The sequence below is a fragment of the Zootoca vivipara genome, chromosome 4 (genome assembly GCF_965207765.1).
Source record: "Zootoca vivipara chromosome 4, rZooViv2.hap1.1, whole genome shotgun sequence".
Taxonomy (NCBI): Eukaryota; Metazoa; Chordata; class Lepidosauria; order Squamata; family Lacertidae; genus Zootoca; species Zootoca vivipara.
The window spans coordinates 50,904,447-50,928,511 of NC_142587.1; the positions used below are offsets into that span (position 1 = coordinate 50,904,447).

At 37.8% G+C, this 24,065-nt stretch overlaps 1 protein-coding gene across 2 annotated transcripts in view; it reads left to right on the forward strand.

Annotated features, from left to right (window-relative positions):
* The window catches only part of HLCS (holocarboxylase synthetase), a 91,561-nt gene that overhangs the window by 19,050 nt on the left and 48,446 nt on the right, over positions 1-24,065 (forward strand). For both annotated transcript variants that reach the window (XM_060273578.2, XM_035116473.3), the window contains exon 6: positions 4,981-5,252. In XM_060273578.2, the coding sequence (XP_060129561.2) occupies positions 4,981-5,252 (272 nt within the window). The remainder of the gene's footprint in view (positions 1-4,980; positions 5,253-24,065) is intronic.

Below are 24,065 nucleotides of genomic sequence, written 5' to 3' on the forward strand. Positions count from 1 at the left end.
GCAAATTAGAACCTTCCAAAAGCTAATGAGTTTACAGAGGTAGTATTTTGTAGCAAAACAATGCGTCCTGTGGCGTGTTAAAGACAAAAGTTAATGAAGTTGCTAATCGCCCATCACAAAACTATATGTAGCTGCAATTTTGACCATGTCTACTCAGTATGTCCAATTAAATTTAATGGGCCTTACTCCTAGGTAAGTGAGATTATGTTTGCAGCCTATCTCAGTAAGCTTGAGAGAACTGAAGCTCACTTAACAACATAGAAGTGTTTTTTATTAGAACATTTATTTCTTAATTGCTTATTTAATACAGCAAATGGCCATGCATTTGCATATGCTAAAACAATGTTGAAGCTAATTTATGTTTTAAACTGTTTATAGTAAATTTTTGTGTCTGCCAATGTATTCCTGCTATGTGAAGAACAATGATGATTTTTTTCAGTTGAGATTTGACTCTGAGTAGGGCAAAAATATTTTAAGATTTGAAAATAATGATTAAGAGGGTGGATGGTAAAAAATGAGCAGTCAAATACAGATGGTTCTTCCCACCTTGGCAAAGATGTTTGGACTTTAACTGAGGACACAGATAAAGTATACCGCTAATAAAAGAGATCACTTCATTCCATGTGAAAAGAATAATAATGAACAACGCAGGGGTCATCTGCCCAATGTCCACAGGTACCACGATGCCTATGAAGGCTTCCAGCGGTACACCAATCAGGCAGACCCAGACTATGAGCTTTAATTTTAAAAATCAAGTTTCTAGCCCAAGTTACGGGGGGAAATGTGCAGGTACCACCTAAGAGATTTATATGAAATGAGAGTGAATACCTTGTATATTTTTCCTAGTGATGTAGGATGCTCTGTGTTGTTATTACATGGCAACAGCACCTGGTTGTTTGTGTGTGTGTGTGTGTGTGTGTGTGTGTGTGTGAGAGAGAGAGAGAGAGAGAGAGAGAGAGAGAGAGAGAGAGCACCATATTGAGGAGTAGCAAATCGTAGCTGACTTCTCATGGTAAGCATATGGTTGCTGGTGGGGTGGTGGTTGTCTGTCTAATTTTGTGTACTGTATTGCCATGCCTCTCCATAGCAGCCATTTTGTGACGGACACTCTCAGCAATCTCTCAAAACTTGCTCAAAATCAAAAAAAGTTGGCCACTCTTGGAAAAATGTACTCTGTTGGATTTTAAAAATCCACAGGAGAACACGGATTAAGACTGTAATCTTAACTCCACATACCTGAGAGTTAAGTTCCATTGAATTCAGTGGGAATTATTTCTGAGTGGTCCTGGTTAGGATTGTGTGGTTCCTGGGATCATCACTTCTTTTTATCAGTGGACCACTTTCAAGTATTGACTGTGTTGGTGCTGGTGTTACAATTTCCTTTACCGGTATTTTGGATCACACGAGGCTCCTTTTGCTACTGTTTTAGATTGTAGTTTGTTTGTGTTGGAAGAATGACATGGAAGGTCTCCAAAAGACATTTGACAGTTTCACTTTTATATGTCTGGGTGTAAATATAGTAAGTAAAGTATGTGCACCATTTCAGTTTCTTCATGGTGTTCAATTAAGACCCAGAGTTTAGTACTTTTTTAAAAAAATCAAAGACATTATTGATAAATTTTTACCCTTTTCTAAATTTTAAATAAGGGTGATTCTTGAACCAAACTTTTTACAAGTGAAAATAAGCTAGAAAAATAACATTTTAGCTATATGAAGGTGTGATATCTATAAATTCAGCCATGTTAGTAACAGGTTATTCATAGTCTTCAGTACACTGCTGCTACTCTGTGAATAAGTTCCAGTTGGCAGCAAATTTTAATAAATATATAGTCCTATAGAATTTAAGTTCAAGCTATATGTATATTAAGCTTTACAGATTTTTTTTGACACTGTTCTTGTAAGCTTACAAGTTATTATTTCAAGGATATTTTATCTATACTAGATGCCAGCTATTATGCACTGTGTAAAAAATGTAATTGATTTCATCCTCTACATGACCTTTCCCTAAATTTTGGAAAATGTACTTCCTTATAATTTGATACTTTTTTTAAAAGCTGTTTTTGATGTGTACATTACAAACATGTCAGAATCTGAATAGCATTCATACTTTGGAGAGCTTTCTGTAGTTTTAACATGGCCAGTTTGGGCACTTGATTAACAGCTACAGGGTGGGTGGGTGAGTACTTAATGATTTCCTAACTTTCCATTCCTTTACTCCATATTGTTTCACAATGGCTTTTTCCCCCTACAAGGTTCCAGTTGCATGTGTGCAAGAGTTACATTATTTTTGTCCTAGATCTTAATTATTTAGGTTTAGTAATTCTTTAAGTTCACTGCCAAAATGATCATGAAACTTCCACAAATTGAAACGTTTGCACCAACATTGAAGTTGATGCTCATGCATGAGACTTAAAATCTATGCCTACTATAAAGCAACAGCTGAAATAGCATTTGTATTTTGTTTAATAATATATATTGGACCTTATTCCTAGAAACCAAAAAGCCTGAGAGTTCATTGAAGTGAGTTTATGTAAGTTTATGTAACTATGGTTTGCTCCATGGCAGTGAAGCAGGGGAAAGCATATGGTGTAATGTAAGAACCTTTAGATTTCAGTTTGTTCATGTTTTCTTTGGTGACACAAGAATGAGATAATTTTTACCTTTCCATTTCATGTGATGAATGCCATGTGATGTCAGCTAATATTTACTATGTTAATGGAACAGATATCTTTCCCCCTGCATTGTTGAATGCTTACGGTATTGTTGGTTACACATGCAACCACCGAGATGAAATAACACCTCCTGTCATGTCAAAAAGGAATATTGAAGTTGGCTCTGAAAGAGCTATCTAGCCGTCTAGTAATATGCAAAAAGTGGGAGTTATTACATCACATAATCCTTCAGTATAACAAGTGGGGTATTGCATAAAATTGTCCATATTACTAACAGTAGGCTTAATGGTGCAAAGTGAGTACCCATGACTTGCTTCAGATGTAATACTGTACAGGCAACCCTCTATGTGGGGTTTACATTCCGAAGCACTACACGTGTCAGTGAAATCACATATATTTGAAACACCACTGGGAAAAGCCTGTAAACACCCCATTCTGCTCCTGCCCCACCCCTTTTTGTGACTTTTTGGTCACTTCCAGGTTCGATGCGCTGCACATATGCACCGTCACACACATATTGAGCATATATAAATGGGGAGGTTGCCCATATACGTTTTAAAAGGGGAAATATGGTTTTAATTTGTGAACATAAAATCATGGTATAATACTTAAGATTATAAACTAAAATTTGTTCTATTGGTAGGAGCTTAATAACTTCCTTAAATGGAGCTGTCATTGACTAATATCCTACCAGTTTTAGGGTAGGTTGTTTTTGATATAAATGCTTGTGTATTTTTAATAGCAAAACTTTAAAGTGTTTGAAGAGCGACACCTTCCTAATAATAATAATTTTATTATTTATACCCTGCCCATGTGGCTGGGTTTCCCCAGCCACTCTAGGCAGCTTACAGTATATATTGAAACATAATAAAATATCCAACATTAAAAACTTCCTGATACAGGGCTGCAAATATAGAGATTTGCTGTGATGGCACATTAAATTGCCAGCAGGTGTCTGTGTAAAACACAGTCCAAGCAAATGCATGCATCCTTAGCTAATTAAACACGTTTTAATTTTAACACACATGGCTACTGATACATGTTTTGTGTTCTTTCTCATAATTTGATGCTGGCTTCTGTAATCATTACCAGGAACCTCAGTCTCACAATTGTATTCTTTATGTGGTATTTCTGACAAGGTCTCAAGGGAATATAAGGTCAGAGATTTGAACATTAGTACCAACACCTTTCATTTAAGTGGCCACTAGAGGCTGCCACAAAACAGTGCACACCTTGGTCTATAGCTTGTAAATAGTGTTAAGTTCTGAGTTCTGAAATCAAAGCACTTAGCTGTAGGGATTTTCTTTTTGTTTATAGCTTTGAAAAAGTAGTTTACAAACACAAATATAGGTTTGTTTCATTTTTATTAATATTTATGTCTTATCCATATCCCTAGGAATAATATTATATTTATGAGATAATGCTCAATAAAACTGGAAGTGGATTATTATTGGCAATGGTCTTCCCTTGTTTCATACATTTTCATATGCCAATATATTTTAAAAGAAGCCCCTTTTTGACGCTATACAAAATCTTATGGATCTTATGGATAAAGTAACAGAGAGGAAGGTAGAATGGGCTTGAACAACTACTTCACATTCTTTAGATAATGTTCTTTCCTTCAACAACTTAAAAAAGAATTATGTGTTAACATATTAAAATAGATTAAGATTATTAAGGAATATATTTGGCTAAAAAACTAGTTTGAAACAAAAATATTTCTTTTTGATGACGTAAAGGAAATTTTGGCATGAAATTGTATTCGTCATTTTTTCAATTGATTAATTGCTTGACACATATGTCTTCAAGTGACATAAAAATGTGAAAGCATAAAGGATTTGATAAAATATGAAAAAGAACAATGCATTGGAGAAAACGTCATAAAAGATACTTAACAAGCCAGAACCAACATTTCAGCAGCAAAAACCCACCATCAGAAGATGGTTTGACTATCGTCCATCAAAAAGAGCCATCTTACAACATATAAAATACAATGAAATCAACCTATGAATAGCTATAAAACATCAACAAAACATCACTAGATACTGGTAGATGCATTCAGACCATCATCAACATCCTTTTGGCTCAGGTAAAAACCTTTTTATGAACAAGCAGATGATAAATTTTCAAGTAAATAAATAATACAATGGTGCATCAAATAATGGGGCATGAACTGTTTCAAACTGACTTTAAAACTCAATGAGTTGATAAGCATAGCATGTGTTTGGAAAACTGTTGTTCGAAAACCTCATCTTCAAATAAATGATTCCTAGCTGATTTTTGTCTAATTTTGTTTTATGCCCAACAGGATGTCCATAGTTTATTTTTGGGGTTTCTTGAAAGAAATATGAATGCAGAAGGATTAATCAGATCCAGCATGGTATCCCTCAAGTTTGTATCATCTTGCATCAAAGGAACAGAAGTAACACCCTCGCTCATGCCAGTAGTTACTAAGATGGAAGCTTTCTCATCCGAACATTTCAGTTTTGAGAGATACAGGCAAAATCTACATACAAAGAAGCTTGGGAAAGTGGTTCTGTTTGCTGAAGTTACATCAACCACCATGAATCTTCTTGATGGGTAAGATTAGCTGTGATGGTGATAACTAGTTTTCTAAATATTAGTTGGCAAAAACAAAAATGTTCTGTTGGACTTCCCATTCTCCCAATTTACTGAAAATAGGTCTAGCATAGGAATACAGAGACCTTTAACATTTGACCAATTTACTAAAAGAGGTTAGACAAATATTAAACATATAAACTGTCATCCATTAATCAATATATATGCTTTACTAGAGAGTCTATAGTACAGTTTTCCTGTACTATGAGCATTAGCTCTTCAGTCTTATAGATGTACTGTAACAACACAAGCTTTAATTCATGACACAGCAGCTGAGGGGTGTTCCATGCAAGCATGTAGCTTTTCATGTTGCAAGGTGGCAGTTGTCTTTTGACCATGTGGGGTTGGAATGGTGATAGGGATGATAAGGTCACTCCTTTTGTCGTTTGTTAGTTAAGCTGTGTCCTAACTTCCAAAAAAACTTCTTTATGTGTACGGCCCTTCCACTGTTTACTCTTCCACTATGTAAGGCCCTTTCCCCAGATGACATGGACCTAGAATCTCTTTCTAGTGTTTGGAGGAGATGGAACTTGTTTCTGCACAAGAAACTCAGAGCACAGAATCAGCCTTTTTGTAGCAGGAATTGAATGAATTTCTAATTTGAACTTGAACAAGTGGAGTTATAAGATTGCAACAGCAAATATATGTTGCACAGTTTCCAAGGTAAGCAGTTCCACATTTTTCTATTGTGACTGTTCTGAAACTGAGCTTGTGAAACATCTTAAAATATTTTTTTTTAGCAAGCAGGCTAACATGCTAAACGTTTCTTGTTGGCAGTTTTGGTCTGTATAAATCTTTGTTATTTTAAAATCTTTATTTTAGAATTTTGAATCACACCACCAGCATCACTGCAATTGTGGTTTTGGAAAAGCTAATGAGCAAAGAGTCTCTCCTTGATGGCTGTAGTTCTTTAATTTATGAACATAACTTGCTTTAGAAGGAGACTATGGTTACATTTTCAGTTTTTTAACCTCAGCAACTAATTTCAAGAGCTTATGCTGTAATAAATTAGTTATGCCTTAATGTTCTAATATTTTAGGTAAAGGTAAAGGGACCCCTGACCATTAGGTCCAGTCATGACCGACTCTGGGGTTGCGCGCTCATCTCACATTATTGGCCGAGGGAGCCGGCGTATAGCTTCCAGGTCATGTGGCCAGGATGACAAAGCCACTTCTGGCAAACCAGAGCAGCACATGGAAACACCATTTACCTTTCCGCTGTAGCGGTTCTTACTTATCTGCTTGCATTTTGACGTGCTTTCGAACTGCTAGGTTGGCAGGAGCTGGGACCAAGCAACGGGAGCTCACCCCGTCACTGGGATTCGAACTGCTGACCTTCTGATCAGCAAGCCCTAGGCTCAGTGGTTTAACCCACAGTGCCACCTGGGTCCCAGCGCCACCTGGCTAATATTTTAGTTACAGGTTAATTAAACTATACTGAGAAAACTGTATTTCATACTATTGGTAAATATATGCATTCAATTTTCCATAAATTGTATAATTTTAGAATATTTCAAGGCAAATGTTGAAATTTATATTTTGTGCTATTCTGTAGCTAGATGAAAAAACTAACTTTTAATTAAATGGAAAGGTGAAGTTACTCCGAGGCTGCTACCCTATACTTGAAAGACGCAGACTGAAAGGCAATAAGATTTGGCAGATGCACTGTTCTGCTGATGGAAAGCCAGATATGAAATGATTCCCCGCAAAGTCATTTCAGCAACAAAGAAATGCTGGCAGAATGGCTGAAGTGAGATTGGGTCATGGGTGGCACAGGGGAGAAAGCACACTTGTGTCGTATCCTATACTACTTCAGTCTACATCCACATCCCTGTTGGTGGTGCAACCTTTGCCCCAGACCAATGCAAAATAATAATAATATCCATGTCATTGACTTGAGTGTGAGGGGGCAGGCGTCTCTGAGTGCACAAGTGGATTTGTGTTTCTTTCAGGGTATTTAGGGGAGGGATATTTAGGGTGGGAGGGGCATTAATTCCTGGGATGCAACATAGGGAGGGAATGTTCACATTGTTTGTCAGGAGACTAGAAAGACTAGTTGGCCCATGCAAGGGCCAAGCTATCCAACCATATTGCATTCCTGATCACTGATTCAGGCTTGTTTCACTGGAGGCTGCTTTCCTCTTTCTTAATAAGGGAATTTGTTCTGGATTTATAACATAAGCTCTTTTACTGACATCTGTGAGTGGGGCTGGGATTAGGAGACAGAAAAATGCCCTGTGGCAGGGTTGGGGAACTTCATGTCCAGGGGCAAAATACAGTCCTCCAGGTTTTTTTATCCAGTCTTCATGACTCTACCAAATACCCATTCCTCACTGACCCAGCTCTGCTCGCTCCTCAAGTGATTTAGCCTGGCTGGAATGTGTTCTTTAACTTTCAATAATGTCTCCTTCTTGCTGGACAGTGGGTGGAAAGGTAGCGAGGGTGGTGATGTAGGTATAGAAAACCTGTGATTTTGTGGAGTGCATCTTGTGGGTCGGTATTAATGTAGATTCAAGGTAACTCCAAAAATATCTAAAATATTTTTTTTCTATAAAAGAGTACATGTGTCAATTTATGATCTATTCAAATGAGTCTGTGTAAAGTTAATATTCACTTCATTGCTTTTTGTTTTGGTCACTGTAGCTAAGGGTATCATGTAGCAGAACTAACTTCCCATTTTTTCTTTCACAGACCAGATTATAGTCTATAGAATGTTGTGCTATTACATTGTTAAAGCTATGTAGGTCACTTCACGGCCACTCTACCTTGTTTGGGGATCATTGGGGGGGGATATAAATGCTCAAGTTTCCCAATGAAACAATATATCTGTATAATAAATTTATACTCAGTATTCTCTGTGTGCAGAAGACAGGAAGCTAGCAGAGCAAGAGACAAATTATTGCTGATTCTATTGTATTCCTTGCTTTTGTGCTCTTTTTCTTTCACTGTTCAGTCACAACCTCTGACAGGTATGCTACTTCCTGTGGCCAAGGCCCACACATGGAAGTAATAGGATTCCTGGAGCTTGTACAAGGAAACCTAAATTGTTCCCTTGCTGGATATCACCAAATGGGCAGCATCGAAATCAGATTGATTATATTCTCTGCAGCCAAAGATGGAGAAGCTCTATACAGTCAGCAAAAACAAGACCTGGAGCTGACTGTAACTCAGATCATCAGCTTCTTATAGCAAAATTCCAGCTTAAACTGAAGAAAGTAGGAAAAACCACAGGGCCAGTAAGATACAATCTGAATCAAATCCCTTATGAATACACAGTGGAAGTGAGGAACAGGTTTAAGGATTTAGATTTGGTGGACAGAGTGCCTGAAGAACTATGGATGGAGGCTCGTAACATTATACAGGAGGCAGCAACGAAAGCCATCCCAAGGAAAAGGAAATGCAAGAAAGCAAAATGGCTGTCCAACGAGGCCTTACAAATAGCAGAGGAGAGGAGGCAAGCAAAATGCAAGGGAGATAGGGAAAGATACAGGAAACTGAATGCAGATTTCCAAAAAACAGCAATGAGAGACAAGAGGGTCTTCTTAAATGAGCAATGCAAAGAAATAGAGGAAAACAATAGAATGGGGAAAACCAGAGATCTGTTCAAGAAAATTGGAGATATGAAAGGAACATTTCGTACAAAGATTACCATAATCAAGGACAAAAGTGGTAAGGACCTAACGGAAGCAGAAGACATCAAGAAGAGGTGGCAAGAATACACAGAGGAATTATACCAGAAAGATATGGAGGTCTCGTACACCCCAGGTAGTGTGGTTGCTAACCTTGAGCCAGACATCTTGGAGAGTGAAGTCAAATGGGCCTTAGAAAGCACTGCTAATAACAAGGCCAGTGGAAGTGATGATATTCCAGCTGAACTATTTAAAATTTTAAAAGATGATGCTGTTAAGGTGCTACACCCAATATGCCAGCAAGTTTGGAAAACTCAGCAATGGCCAGAGGATTGGAGAAGATCAGTTACATCCCAATTCCAAAGAAGGGCAGTGCCAAAGAATGCTCCAACTACCGCACAATTACGCTCATTTCACACGCTAGCAAGGTTATGCTTAAAATTCTACAAGGCAAGCTTAGGCAGTATGTGGATCGAGAACTCCCAGAAGTGCAAGCTGGATTTCGAAAGGGCAGAGGAACCAGAGACCAAATAGCAAACATGCGCTGGATTATGGAGAAAGCTAGAGAGTTCCAGAAAAACGTCTACTTCTGCTTCATTGACTATGCAAAAGCCTTTGACTGTGTCGACCACAGCAAACTATGGCAAGTTCTTAAAGAAATGGGAGTGCCTGATCACCTCATCTGTCTCCTGAGAAATCTCTATGTGGGACAAGAAGCTACAGTTAGAACTGGATATGGAACAACTGATTGGTTCAAAATTGGGAAAGGAGTACGACAAGGTTGTATATTGTCTCCCTGCTTATTTAACTTATATGCAGAATTCATCATGCGAAAGGCTGGACTAGATGAATCCCAAGCCGGAATTAAGATTGCCGGAAGAAATATCAACAACCTCAGATATGCAGATGACACAACCTTGATGGCAGAAAGAGAGGAGGAATTAAAGAACCTTTTAATGAGGGTGAAAGAGGAGAGCGCAAAATATGGTCTGAAGCTCAACATCAAATAAACCAAGATCATGGCCACTGGTCCCATCACCTCCTGGCAAATAGAAGGGGAAGAAATGGAGGCAGTGAGAGATTTTACTTTCTTGGGCTCCTTGATCACTGCAGATGGTGACAGCAGTCACGAAATTAAAAGACGCCTGCTTCTTGGGAGAAAAGCAATGACAAACCTAGACAGCATCTTAAAAAGCAGAGACATCACCTTGCCGACAAAGGTCCGTATAGTTAAAGCTATGGTTTTCCCAGTAGTGATGTATGGAAGTGAGAGCTGGACCATAAAGAAGGCTGATCGCCGAAGAATTGATGCTTTTGAATTATGGTGCTGGAGGAGACTCTTGAGAGTCCCATGGACTGCAAGAAGATCAAACCTATCCATTCTTAAGGAAATCAGCCCTGAGTTCTCCCTGGAAGGACAGATCGTGAAGCTGAGGCTCCAATACTTTGGCCACCTCATGAGAAGAGAAGAATCCTTGGAAAAGGCCCTGATGTTGGGAAAGATTGAGGGCACTAGGAGAAGGGGACGACAGAGGACAAGATGGTTGGACAGTGTTCTCGAAGCTACGAACATGAGTTTGACCAAACTGTGGGAGGCAGTGCAAGACAGGAGTGCCTGGCGTGCTATGGTCCATGGGGTCACGAAGAGTCGGACACGACTAAACGACTAAACAACAACAACAACATAGATAGAGTGCACTTTTCAGGTGCCAGGACTAAGTGGCATGAGAAAAGAGAAGGGCTAGGGAAACTAAACTGGGATGGTTAGTCCCTGCCATATTTGGTATGCTAGTTTTCCATACTCCACCACATGATGGGGGCAGGAGAGCAAAGAGCTCTAGGAGCCAGGCACAGTTCCCTTCAGTTCTCTGCTGCCTGATGGATCAGGTCACTTTCTCCTGGCTCTCTCTTACCTTCTCTGTCAGGTAAGTGTTTTTAACATCAGCAGCACTTTATTTCTACTTCTTTACTGTTCCCTCCTATATCTCATCAATTTCCAGTATTGTGTGTATGTCCGTTTTCAAACTTTACTCATTTATTTTCACTGAGGTTAAAAAAAATGAGGGGGGGGGACATTTCCCACTTCTTGTCACTTTGCTTTTACTTTCCTTGCTTTCTCTGATTGACCAAGTTCTTCAGGGCAAGGAAAATGTTAGAAATTCTAGTTTTTTATTCCCCTAAATTAGCTCAAATGGCAATCTTTGTTTCAATTCCAGAAACAAGTTTTAATTTATCTCTGTGAGTGTAAATTTAAATAACATAGTGATTTATTGTTGAACAGTCTGTAATGATAATACTTGTTTAAATCAATGATATACATGTGTTTGAGTAAAAATCATTCAGAGTTTGCAATATGCAACTAGTAATAGGATAGTGACATGGATCTTTGAAATTCCAATTAGGTGTTTCTGTGAGTACAGTAGTGTGAATTTAAAGTGGTAGCCAAATAACTTCTTTAGCTGCACCTGAGAACCTAGATATTTCTTTATTTGAACATCATACTACATGCCATATAAGAAATTGCATTCAAACATTCTCTCAAAAGCAGGGTGGTGCGATATTCTTTGGCCCAGATTGCACTTACTGTACTGTTAAGCTCTGACTGTGAGGAGGAAACAATAAACTTCTGGTTCCATTTTTAATAATCCTAGTTTAGGTCATGTCCCAAACCTAAACTATGGTTAATGAAAACAAGCCCGTTTCATAAACTATGGTTTGAAATCCACTAACTATAATTAAGGTTAAACACAGTTTGTCCACATTGGGACATCACAAGAAGCTGCAGTTAGCTTAAAATGAAAGTTAAAGTCTCATCTTGCAGCTGTTCAGGAGGGAGATGGTGGCATTGGTCCAAGACTCACTAGTTTCTTGCTGTCAAGCTAAGCCATGGTATAGTCTTTCATGTGAACAAAGCCTTTGAGAGATGCAAGCACAATGACACCTTTGTGTAGAACTAATTATATACATTTTGGAATTTTGGCCTAGAGCTACACTAGAACATGCATAGAATTAAGAGCTGATGCTGTGGTGCTTAGGCCATTTATTTTATTCTTTTCAAACATGTTTATACATGGTACTAGGGTTATTTACCAGGTTAATAAAATGCAAATAAATTACCTTGAATAAACTTTGATTTAACGGAAATGTACCATATTATTGTAATTTTAGGCTTTTCCTGTTTATGGATTTTTTTTTAGTTTCGAAGGCTTTTTAATATGATAATGTACTGTGAATTAATAAATGAAATTGTGAGATCTTGAGATTGCAAATGACATCTCATATTCAGACAATTGGTATATAAAGTTTATATTTAATAGGCTTCCAAACCTTTCTGAAGCTGAATACTAAATCTATCCCAGTCCCTCAAATCTACATATCCACACACACACACACACCCCGCCAAAAAAAAAAAAAAAGACAGAGAAGAAAGTGGGCTGGAACTAATTTAATGGCTGAGTGACCTCACAGTAGAGAAACAGCCGGAGTCTAATAGGGGTCTTTGTCTACATTTCCACCCTAGCTGGTAACTTGCCAGTCAAAAGTCAAGCAAAAGAAACAGGTGGGAACTATTAGACCTGTCATAAAGTTTGAAAAATTGATTCTGGAGCCTAAATGAATAGATTGAACTTGACAGTGTTGTCCTAAAGATTCTAAGAAAAAATCTGTAGTTTAATTTTGAGTCCCTTGATTATTCATTAGCTCTCCAGATGGCCTGTATTGATGTATCACATATTATTATACAAGCTGTATTATTGTTGGCATATATTTGCATGTACAACTAACAAGCAATGTGTGAACCCCTCTATTAGTATCTTTAAATTAAGGGGTATTACTCAAATTGTAAAATAAAGATTTGTTTAAATATTAAATAATTTGGAATGATCAGTAATACTTTATGACTCTGACATCAGAAATGTTTAAATCCATTGGGGCTATCATTCTGGAATGATTTGTTCAAAATTGTCATTGTCATGGTGGCTGTGGAAATTAAAGTAAAATTTATCATTTTATAGCATGTCAATCGGAAGTATTACCAGTAACTAGGACAGGTTAACACTGTCATAGTCCTCCTGTAATGTGCATATAAAGGTAAAGGTAAAGGGGCCCCTGACCATCGGGTCCAGTCGTGTCCGACTCTGGGGTTGCGGCGCTCATCTTGCTCTATAGGCCAAGGGAGCCAGCGTTTGTCCGCAGACAACTTCTGGGTCATGTGGCCAGCATGACAAAGCTGCTTCTGGCGAACCAGAGCAGCGCACGGAAACGCACCAGAGCAGTCCCTATTTATCTACTTGCACTTTGATGTGCTTTTGAACTGCTAGGTGGGCAGGAGCTGGGACCGAGCAACAGGCGCTCACCCCATTGCAGGGATTCGAACCGCTGACCTTCTGATTAGCAAGCCCTAGACTCTGTGGTTTAACCCACAGCGCCACCTGGGTCCCTATATAATAATGACCATATATTTGGTCATTATTAAGATATACCTGGAAAATTACAATTTTCTTGTAGGTTAGGAATAATTCAAGAGTTGCGTGAGAAATACATCAAGTGTCAGGCAATTGGTTTGAGTCAAGTTTATTAAAATCATTATTAAAATCAAGAAGAAAGAAGCCACATCTCAGTCAATGATATAAATAAAATATTCCTTTTTGTAATTTCATAGATTTCCAAAGCTAGTATGCTAGAATTAAAACATACTGGTTTGCAACTAAACAGAGCCTTTATACTGCCTGGGAGCATATTATAAAATATTTGTTTGCATAGCCTCTCATGCCTTTCTCACCTCTCTCCCTCCCCGCAAGGCTTTTCAAGAAGATGGGAAATCTTTATGACAGCACAGATTTCAGTGGGGAAAAAGAAACTGCCCAAAATTCAGCGGAAGTACTTTGTGTGAGTTACTCATGCAAGTTGCCTCATGCAAGTTGATCCCTGATCCTTGGGAGGTGCTTCTTCAGGCATTCAAGGAAGGGGACATTGTGTAAGCAGGACACTTAGAAAATCATATACCTTTAGACTACAGTGAGACTCCGAAGAATCTTGAAACTGGTTCTGTGAACCTAAGGGGTTTGCACCTTTGTATATTTTGAAACACCCCCCTCTGCTGCCTGACAAACTGCTTTGGAAACTGAAGAGAGTTTCATAAGCAGGTAGCGATACTTTGCAGGAAAACAATAATTTAGACTCAGGATTGTGAATTGTTTTGTCCTAACAAATTATTTTTACTAGCTTGCCTTAAACCATGGTTTGTTGTTGGCTTACCAATCATGTTTTATTATTGTGAACTTGTTAAGCTATAATTCCTGATCCATTTATATGCTCATTCCAGGCAAGGAAGATGAGATACATATCAAGTGTGTGATTACTTTCAAAAATATGGAAGTCATGGTACTAAATGTGATTTTATTTTGTTAAGTGATTTTAGTGGTAGGAATGAATAGATAATATGAGTATTTCCAAGTAGCAGAACTTTGTTTGTAAAGAGCTTTGTTCAGGACAGGTTAACTCTTATGATCTGTGATTATTATTTCATAGCATTATGAAACAGTGCTCCTTGGTCTTGTGAATAATGTGCTCAACATTGGTTTATTTAAAAAAAACATTTAAAGTGAATTGCAGTTTTCTGCCTGAAAGTATTGTTCAAGAGCTACATGTTGTTAGCATTATCATTTTTGTGGCCCTTTTTTCCCTGTGACTTTTTCCACAAGTGTTTAGATTTTGGGCAGGAGAATGATGTCATGGCTAAAAAAAGTATATTATTCACTTTTTGCTGTGCATAAAATGTGGGTCGTTAGAACAGAAGACATGGTCATTACATGCTATATTATATGAACCAGTGAACAGAGAAAGAAGCAGCTAAAATTGCTGGCCACTTCAGGTTCCTGTACTCATTTTTAGAAGAATGTTTCAAAACTGACATCTTTAATTTAGTGGACTGAATGTGCAGCCATAAATGTCAATCCAGCACATGCAGTGTTTTTTAAATGGAGAATTAGATAGAAAAGAGATTGAAATACTGGAATTTTACAGTATATGCTATACTGTCAACTCTTCTTATGCAAGTTGATCTATTTTGAGCCTTCTCCCTCTCTTTTTTGGCAAGAATCATCAAAGTGAAAGTGTTGCAAACGGCTTCAAACTATGAACTTGATCTTACTTGATTATAAGGCTCTGATTATATTTGTAGCCTTTAAATCAGCATTTCTCAACTGGGGGGCATATGGCCCCATGCCCCCCCCAGGATATTACGGGGGGAAATCATGTAAATGGGGTGGGGGGAGCCACGGCATGAGACTAGGGGACCACAAAGGGAAGTGAGAAGTGAATAAAACAGAGAAGTGACCCAGAAAAGAAAACAGAAAATGGAGAAGTGAAGAAAATAGAAAAGAGAGAAGTAGAGTGAACAGAGAAATGGCTGTGCTTCCCAGTGGATGGATCGCCACATGCACTATGTGGCAACATTGCTTCTATTTCCTTCTCCCTCCCACTTCTACACTCCACCGCTTTTCATCTTTGGCAGCAGTTAGTGATAAATTGAAAGATGATGAAATAATTGTGCATGTGCATCATTTGAAGCAGCTACCGGTATATAATGATATGGAAGTTCATTTCCGTGATCTGCTGGACATGGATATTCCGGCCTGGGTAGCATTTGCTGCCTGTGAATGCTGCTGATGTTGATGTTTCTTTGCAAAAAGTGCTCATACAGCTACAGAGTGGTACAGCAGCCAAAGTAACTTTTAGTCAAGAAAAACACCATTTTTGGATAAAGAGTACAATATCTAAAAAGGTTCCACGGCTTTGGGATAAAGCAAAAATGTTTTTTATTGCATTTCCTACTTCGTATTTGGTAGAATCAGGTTTCAGTCATGTGAATTATTTACTCAGCCTAATGCAGAATCGCCTTGACATAATGGGCAGAGGTGATTTTCTGTTACCCCTCACAGCAATAGAACCGGATATAAAAAAAGCTTGTTTCTAGTCATCAAGCGCAAGCAAAAGTATAATTTTCTTATGTAATTGTATTTTGTATAAATTATAACAATTATAAATAAAAGATGTTCTCTTTACAAACAAAACATTTAAATAGCTACGGTACCTTTCTACCAGTAGAACCGAGAGGGGAGCATAGGAAGAAGACAAAGTTGAAAGGGAGCCATGGTTGGAAAAAGGTTTAGAAACACTGCTTTAAATAATGGTTTTAGATATCATAGGAAACTGTTTTTAGAAATCAAAAAACTTTGCTGAAATCAGTTATATAAATCAAGGAAGAAGAGGGGCAATGAGGGAGCACATGATCAAAATTATCGTTTTAAAGGTAGATTTAATAGACTCCAAATTAATATACATCCCATTTAAAATTATATATTTTTCTTGTAAATTTACAGTTAACCATTTTATAAAATGCCAGCAAAAATAACTCTTGAACACATTGTACAGACTGCATAAACATATGGTGAGATATAAGAGAAATAGCTGGTGGCTAGATGCTGTATGTTACAGTTTTCTATGACTTCTGATGTAACAGAGAATGAATGTTTATAAGGAATAATTCTAAGTTAGTAGAACACGACAGGTTAATATGGATCACTGCCACAGGAATGTTAGAATTTATCATCCTACTCCAGGCATCCTCAAACTTTGGCCCTCCAGATGTTTTGGACTACAATTCCCATCATCCCTGACCACTGGTCCTCTTAACTAGGGATCATGGGAGTTGTAGGCCAAAACATCTGGAGGGTTGCAGTTTGGGGGTGCCTGTCCTACTCTATCCATTTGTTTTGCAGAGACAGTGATAGACTGTCAGTATTTTTGCCATTTTTTAAAAAGGCAATTGGATAGATGTTGTTATACCGGTACCAAGTACTGCTCTTACTTTTTTATTCATACAGTAACTAGTCCCTAAGATAACTGACTTGGGAAATCACCAGACTAAACCATTACATAGTTTAAATTCTCTGCAGTGGTATTACATTGCTGGAGCCTCCCCTCCTTTTCTCATGTTTTCATGTTGGGTGGATTTGTACAGCAATTTGTGTACAGCAATTCATGCTGAATGTGAATTCATGTACAGTACAGCAATATGTTGTTTGGTGGAGTTGTGACTGGTTGGCTGACTTGAACCAAGATAATAGAATTGTAAAATTGGAATGGACCACAAGGGAATGCAGGAATCTTTCACCCAACGTGGGATTCAAACCCATGACCCTGAGATTAAGAGTCTCATGCTCTACCAACTGAGCTATCCCAAATCATGGTTCCTTATTATCCAGGAAAAAACCTGACAAGTAGGATGTCACAGGATTCTGTGCTGGTTCTAGTTTGTTCAAAATATTTATAAATGACTTGGATGAAAGAATAGAGAGCATGGGGATCGAATTTGCAGATGACACAAAACTTGGAGGGGTACCTAATACCTCAGAATGTTAAATCAGGATTCAAGATGACCACAACAAAGAATTTCAATAGGGACAAATGTAAGGATCTGCATTTAGACAGGAAAAATCAGATACACATATGTAGGATCAGGGCACCTGGCTTGAGTGCAGTGCAATTCTAGTGTCTAGTATCCAGATCAAGGGAAGTAGTAGTACTCTATTCTGTCTTGGCCCCAGACTTTTTCCTCTTCTGGCAGCACGATTTAAGAAGGATATTGACAAGCTGGAACATGTGCAAAGGAGGACAACCAAGATGATCAAGGGGCTGGACATCAAGCTTTATGAGTAACTGTTGAGGGAGTTGAATATATTTAGCCTGAAAAAGAGAAGCCTGAAGAGGTGAAACAATAGCCATCCTCAAATATCTGAAGGGATGATGGAGCAAGCTAGTTTTATGCTGCTCTAGTGGGTAGGACCCGAAACAATGGATTCAGATTGCAAGAAAGGAGATTGTCGCAGAAGAATGTAATATTTGCTCAGAGAAGAGGTAGGAGTCTTTTTGAGCCTGAGTCTCATGAGGATTTACTCAGATTTTGCCAAAGCATGGTTTGACATTGCATCTATAGGAATTGCTTGCCTCCTGTGGATATAGAAGGAACTTGTGTGCTTCTTCACTGTTGGGGAACAAAAAAAGTAAATTGCTTAAGGGAAATTCCCTTATACTGGCTTCCTCATGAGAAAAGGGAAAACTTGACAGCTATGTTTCGATAGCATTCTCCATTGTCTGTTTACATAGCTTGAATTTATTTATTTATTTATTTAACCATTCCTTATTACTATGTGTGTTTGTGTATGCATGTAACAGTTACATATGGAGATAAAGATATGTCTTCAGAGCAGTTAGTAAATTGACCAGCTTGTTAGAACTGCTTTCTGAGTGTCTGATCCAGTCTATACTTTTGATTAAAGGAGAGGGTTTTCTTGGCGGCTGCTCCCAGACTTTGGAGCTTCCTCCCTGGAGAAGCTAGGCAGGGTCCCTCTTTGCTGTCCTTCTGCTGGCAGGTGAAGACTTTCTTGTTTCAACAAGTTTGGGGGAATTAACTGCTTTTTTATTAAATGGCTGGTGCCATACTGTTTTCATTGTAATTATTGGTTTGTTTTAAACAGATTTTACATATGTATATAGTTTTAATACTATCATTGTTTAACTGTATTTTTATTATCACTTTTCCTGTGTATTTAGTGGTTTTTGTTTTTATCTGTAAACTCCCTTGAGTCCAATCAGGGAAAAAGGCTGGGTATAAATAAATATATAATACGTTCTAACATTAAAGAGCTTCCAGATTTAGCCAGTTTTTTATATGTGTGACAAAAGCGGTTCTGAGATACAGTTGCAAAAAGTATATTTTAGAACTATTTTATGAGCTGTTACTGTAGGTCACGTTTATTTAATCTATCACTGACTTTTCAGCATAAGAAGTGCAGCCTCTTTCTAGAAAGCCACTAATTAGGAACAATAGCTTATTTTTTACTGTGCTACATCATCATCTTCACTCAGTCATATTGTGAGTGACATGGTAAGGTAATTCACAGCTTGCTTCTAGAAGGCTCAAATGATAAACGGTACAATTCAGTTTGTGGGAATTCATCCTTGGGCACACAAAGATGCTTCAGGAGGAAAAAAATACTGGCCTGCTATGTAATACAGGGTTTTCACTAAGCGCAGCTCCATGTTTTCATTTCCTGTCTTGCTAGATCTGTTTCATTTTCAGCAAGTGCTACTAGGAACTTCAACAGTTCTGTTGAATAAGATGAGACTGTGGTGAGAAACTTTGAGAATGTTTGGGGGTTTTTTTGTTTTTTGCAGAGCCATGACATCTGCAAGTCTTTGTTATTAATAGATGGGATGGAGAACTGTTGGAAATATTTTGGTCTGTTTTTAGTCTGAGAGAAAATGAGAGTGAAATGAACTTTTATATGTTTACCTATCCGTTTATGCTTAGCTAAAGTGAATGTGAAGAAAATATGAAACCATTTTGTCTCCAGGATTAAAAACCCTATTCAATAATTGAGTGATAATTCATAAGTGGCAAAGTGTTAAAGTAGATAAGTGCTTCCCCACTGTGGCAACAGCGCTACGCCAAAGTGTAAAGTGCTGAGGTGTTTATTTTAACACTGGGAAACATATTATTGCAAGCATTCCTGGTTTTTACTTAGTATCTGTTATGCCAGATGTGCCACGTACAAATTAGACATGGCTCATAAAAGGTAACAATCCCAGGTTTCTGTAAGGCATAATAAAAAGTAATTCTGTTTTATCACTAACAATTTTCTCAACCTTCAGAATGAGGGATAAACTGGTTGATGAGGTCTGTTAAATGTGTTCAGGATATTGTGCAGAATTTCTACATTTTAACACTTAAGTCTTCATTCCATCACAGAGAAGCATACATTTGGAAGGTAGAACAATATCCACAAGATACATAATACTAAACTATCTTTGTAGGATTGTATGGTATCAGGGTGGATAAAAATCAATGATTTTTAAAAAAAATTGATTTAAATTGGATTTTTTTAAATAAAATGCTTTTTGAGGAAAATATATTACCATCCAAAGGTTATTCCATCATGAAATAAAGATTAGTTTTTTAATTATGTAGAATAAGGTTGTATATGTTTAATTTTTGGGGTAAATAAATTCCATTAATCCATTCACAATGTCATGCTCTTCCAGAGGTTTTTGTAAGATTATTGGGCATTTTCTAACCCTAACCCTAACCCTACAAGATATTATCACAGATGCTTGGTTTACTTTTGCAGTTCTCAAAACTGAATTTGACTCAACAGAGATCACATGCCTCTTCTTCACAGCAAAAATGTTATAACATGAACAGAGTTGAGAAAAAGACCTTAATCCTATTGTTCTACAAACCTATGAATACAGAAACAACCCCTTCAGTGCTAAGTTTCAAGAAGTTCAGTGAATAGAATAGAAACAATATTTTTCTGATTGTTGGGAGTGGACAGTATTTAAGTTTTTCATGTGTAGGCTGGGCTGACAGTCTAAGTTTCTTAAAATATATTATTTTGTTTAGCCAAATTAGTTAACAAACATGGATGTTTGTTTAAGCAAATAACATATGCTGTAATGTTATTGTTTCAGTTGAATAAATCTATTTAAATTGTTATTATTAAGGTAATGATTATTTTTAAGTTGTCCAAATATGAATAACCCATTAAACTGGGGATAAAAAACTAATATGAAAAGTTGTTATTCTAAAAATCTTCATCTACTTGCATATTAAAGTTATACCAGGAATAATTAGTCTTTATGTAGAAAACTATGATTTAAATCAAGCCTTACTGACTAGTGATTTAAATCGTGATTTAAATCGTGATTTAAATCAGATTGATTTAAATCAAATCCACCCTGTATGGTATATAGAATGCATTGGGATTTCATCACATAGATTTGTTCATGTAGCATTTAATCAACAAAGGCCATAACGGGGTGAGGGGAATGTAATATTGACTGGTTGCCTAATACAAGTTGCCTAATGCCAAGCTATTTGCCAGATGCTGCTGGAGGACATTCCAGATAGGGATGACCCCTCCTGCTGGAAGGATCAGGCAGGGTCCTCAGGCAGGGAGAAGTAATTGGCAAGAGCTCCAGTTTATTTGAGGGGGGCGGGATGTGATCGGTTGCACTTTCAAAGAAAAAAAGTAACCCAGCAGAAAATAATACTAAAAACTAGTAGGGGTTGGTAGTGTAGCAACCAGAGGCAGAGTTGGCAGACATGCCTTGGTAGTAGTTTTATAAGATTCTCCTTTCATAGTGTCATCAAGGGGATGAGCTGTTATGCATAAGTACTTGACTAGTGCATACTTTTAGTTGTATATATTCTAGTAAACCTTTTTGTTGTTGTTTTGCTTTTAAGGCATCAATATGCAGTGAGTACATAGCCAACCATCTCATGCACTAGCATGTGTCCATTTCATTATATAAAAGGGTGGATAGAAACATATTGATGTGAATATTTAGTATGGTTATCTAGTTCATTGAATTGCCTTAGTTTACTGGATGGTTTCTCTAAATTATCTGGATTTTGTGAGTTTGTGTGAAGCTTTCATAGAATAACTTGGCAATTTTAAATATCAACAGTATAGCTACTATTTTTGCAGAAATGCAACCACCTTTAATGTCTTTGGAACTATCAAGCATTTTTTCAGACTTGTTTTGTGTTAAGAATACAGTACAGTGATTATGCCTCACTGAAATTTTCCCTGTCCTCCCTTTCAGCTTCCTAACATTACTGTACCTTTGCTGGTGGTGATGTACTATAATTGGTGAACCATGAAGTAAATATATTGTGAAGGAATAATTTTACCAACTACCATCTGTCATCCTGTTTCAAATAATTGTCAGCTTGTTCTGCATATCTTTTTTTTTTGCCTGGGGCTATACTTCTTCACTGTCTGCAGCTTCATCCACCTGTTGAATAACATCCTCATGCCTGTTTCTCTGTAATGCTGCATTTTTCTGGCATTTCCAAGCATATAAAGAAATCTCCAACTATGTGTACACTATTCATTATTATCTGAGTAAGCCTGCTAAAACCAATCTGATGTAATCAGATTTACCTAATTCTTCCTGATGTAGCTGCTTCTTACCCCAATAATGATATGTCTTCACATCTAGACCAAGCTTTTCAAACTGTGTGTCGCAACATGTTAGTGTGTCAGCTGCAGTGTGTGGAAAGGGGTTATTTTTAACCCATGGTTTGCCAGTAAAACTTAATTACTGTGTCATGAAATGATGTCTGTCTAAAAAGTGTGTCACCAACATGAAAAATATTGAAACCTCTGCTCTAGACCATGTAGTCCCCAACAAACAGCAGCATTATTTCTCACTGTAAAACTTGTTCCAGTCCCTTATTCAGGAAGTCAGTCACCCCAGCAAACTCGAAATTCAGGAAAATGAGCCAATACTCTTGCTTTTATTTCTGTCAGGTTACATCTGGGGCTGGGCTCTAAGCATTTAGGTTCCCAGACCTGGCAAAGTGGTGGTGGCGGTTGGCTGTTGATCCAGCAAATCAGAGGTAGGGATGTGGTGCAAAAGAAGCAGGTGTCAGGTTTCAGTGAAGTCAAAGAAGAATCAGAGAAGCCAAGGGCACTTGTGCAGTCAAGGTTCAGAACAGCAAACAGGATCAGGAGGACCTGAACCACATACCTAATCAAAGGAAGGCAGAAGTCGAGACCAAATGCAAAAAAATAAAATAAATCTGCAAAGTCAATCATTTCTAATAAACTGTAAGCAAAGCCAGTTGCTTCTCACAATCTACTCAAAATCTAAATAAAATATACTGGTAGCCCACAGGATTTTTCTTTCTGCAGGATGGATCCCACAGAAGTTATTTTAGACAGTCAGCATACAGTTTTCCTGATAATTCTGTCTCCGCTTTGGCATTTGGAGTAGTGTTCCCAGCAGAAGAAGATTTTTTTCCTGTAGTTTCCTCTTCTCTCTGTGTTTTCTGGCCGGGGGGAGGGAGCAGATTGCTGCTGTATAAACCTCCAAAAACAAGAGAGAAAATGAAATCTTAATAGCACTACAGAGAATGGTGATCATGGCAGATGCAAGACTGGCAGCACAGAAATAATAAGAGCAAGGGACTGAATATTGTGCTGTACGTAGTCTTTGCTGCAATGAAGGAGGCTTCTTGACGAGGGAAAGTAAGCTGTTCACTTCACCCTGCAGTAATAATGGATGATGAAAGTGAGTATATTGTGGAGGCATTTTTGTTTTTGCCGGAGGTACCTGCCAAAGGTAACACCCATCGGTACATATAGAATAAAGTAATTGGCTTGACTCTGTTACCTGACAGTTTTCCCTTAGGTAGAGGACAGTATTAGAAATTCCCCAGATGTGGGCCCAATTTTGACTGAGTGGAGATCTCTGGTTGCCAGGTTGGCAATTGACATGTCCATCTGGCTTGCCCTTCCAGTTTTCTTAAGCAGGTAAGCAGAAGAGCTTATTTATTGCATTTATATCCCACTTTTTCCTCCAATGAGTACATGGTTCACTCTCCCCCCCTTCAGTTAATTCCTCCAATGACCTAGTGAGGTAGGTTAAGAGGCTGTGACTGGGCCAAGGTAACCCAAAGAGATTCATGAGTGAGTGGGATTTGAACCCTGATCTCCCAGGTCCTAGTCTGACACTTTAGCCACTACACCACACTGGACTAAATTCGTAATAAATGTGTTTAAACACTACTTTCCCCTGCCACTTCCTCACTGACATGCCTCCCTAAAAATAAAGTTGGACCAAATTATTTATTTAGCCAGAGAGTTCATTCCAAAACAAACTCGCTCTGTAGCTAAATTTTCCTTCAAACTAAGGAACATATTTGGCATTTACAATGACAGCGTTTGCCAAACGCTTCTTTACTGTAGCATTTTGTTCAGTTTGCAGTGGGCATATGAGCCCTTAGTAGTCTATCGCTTCATGTTTTAGTACCTCAGCTTTCAGAGAAAATCCTTTCATATAAGAAAAATCTAATTCTCCCTTTGCACTCCACTGTTGAGACTTGTGAATTTCATGTGCCTTTCTTTTTGAGAATGTCACATTTATGAATTTGGAAGTTTACACTTTCATAATGAAATGGGTATAAATGACAGAACATTATCACTGATGACACTGCATAATGCTACACGAAAGCTCATACCAATAACAAACTTAGTTGGTCTCTAAGGTGCTACTGGAAGGATTTTTTTTAT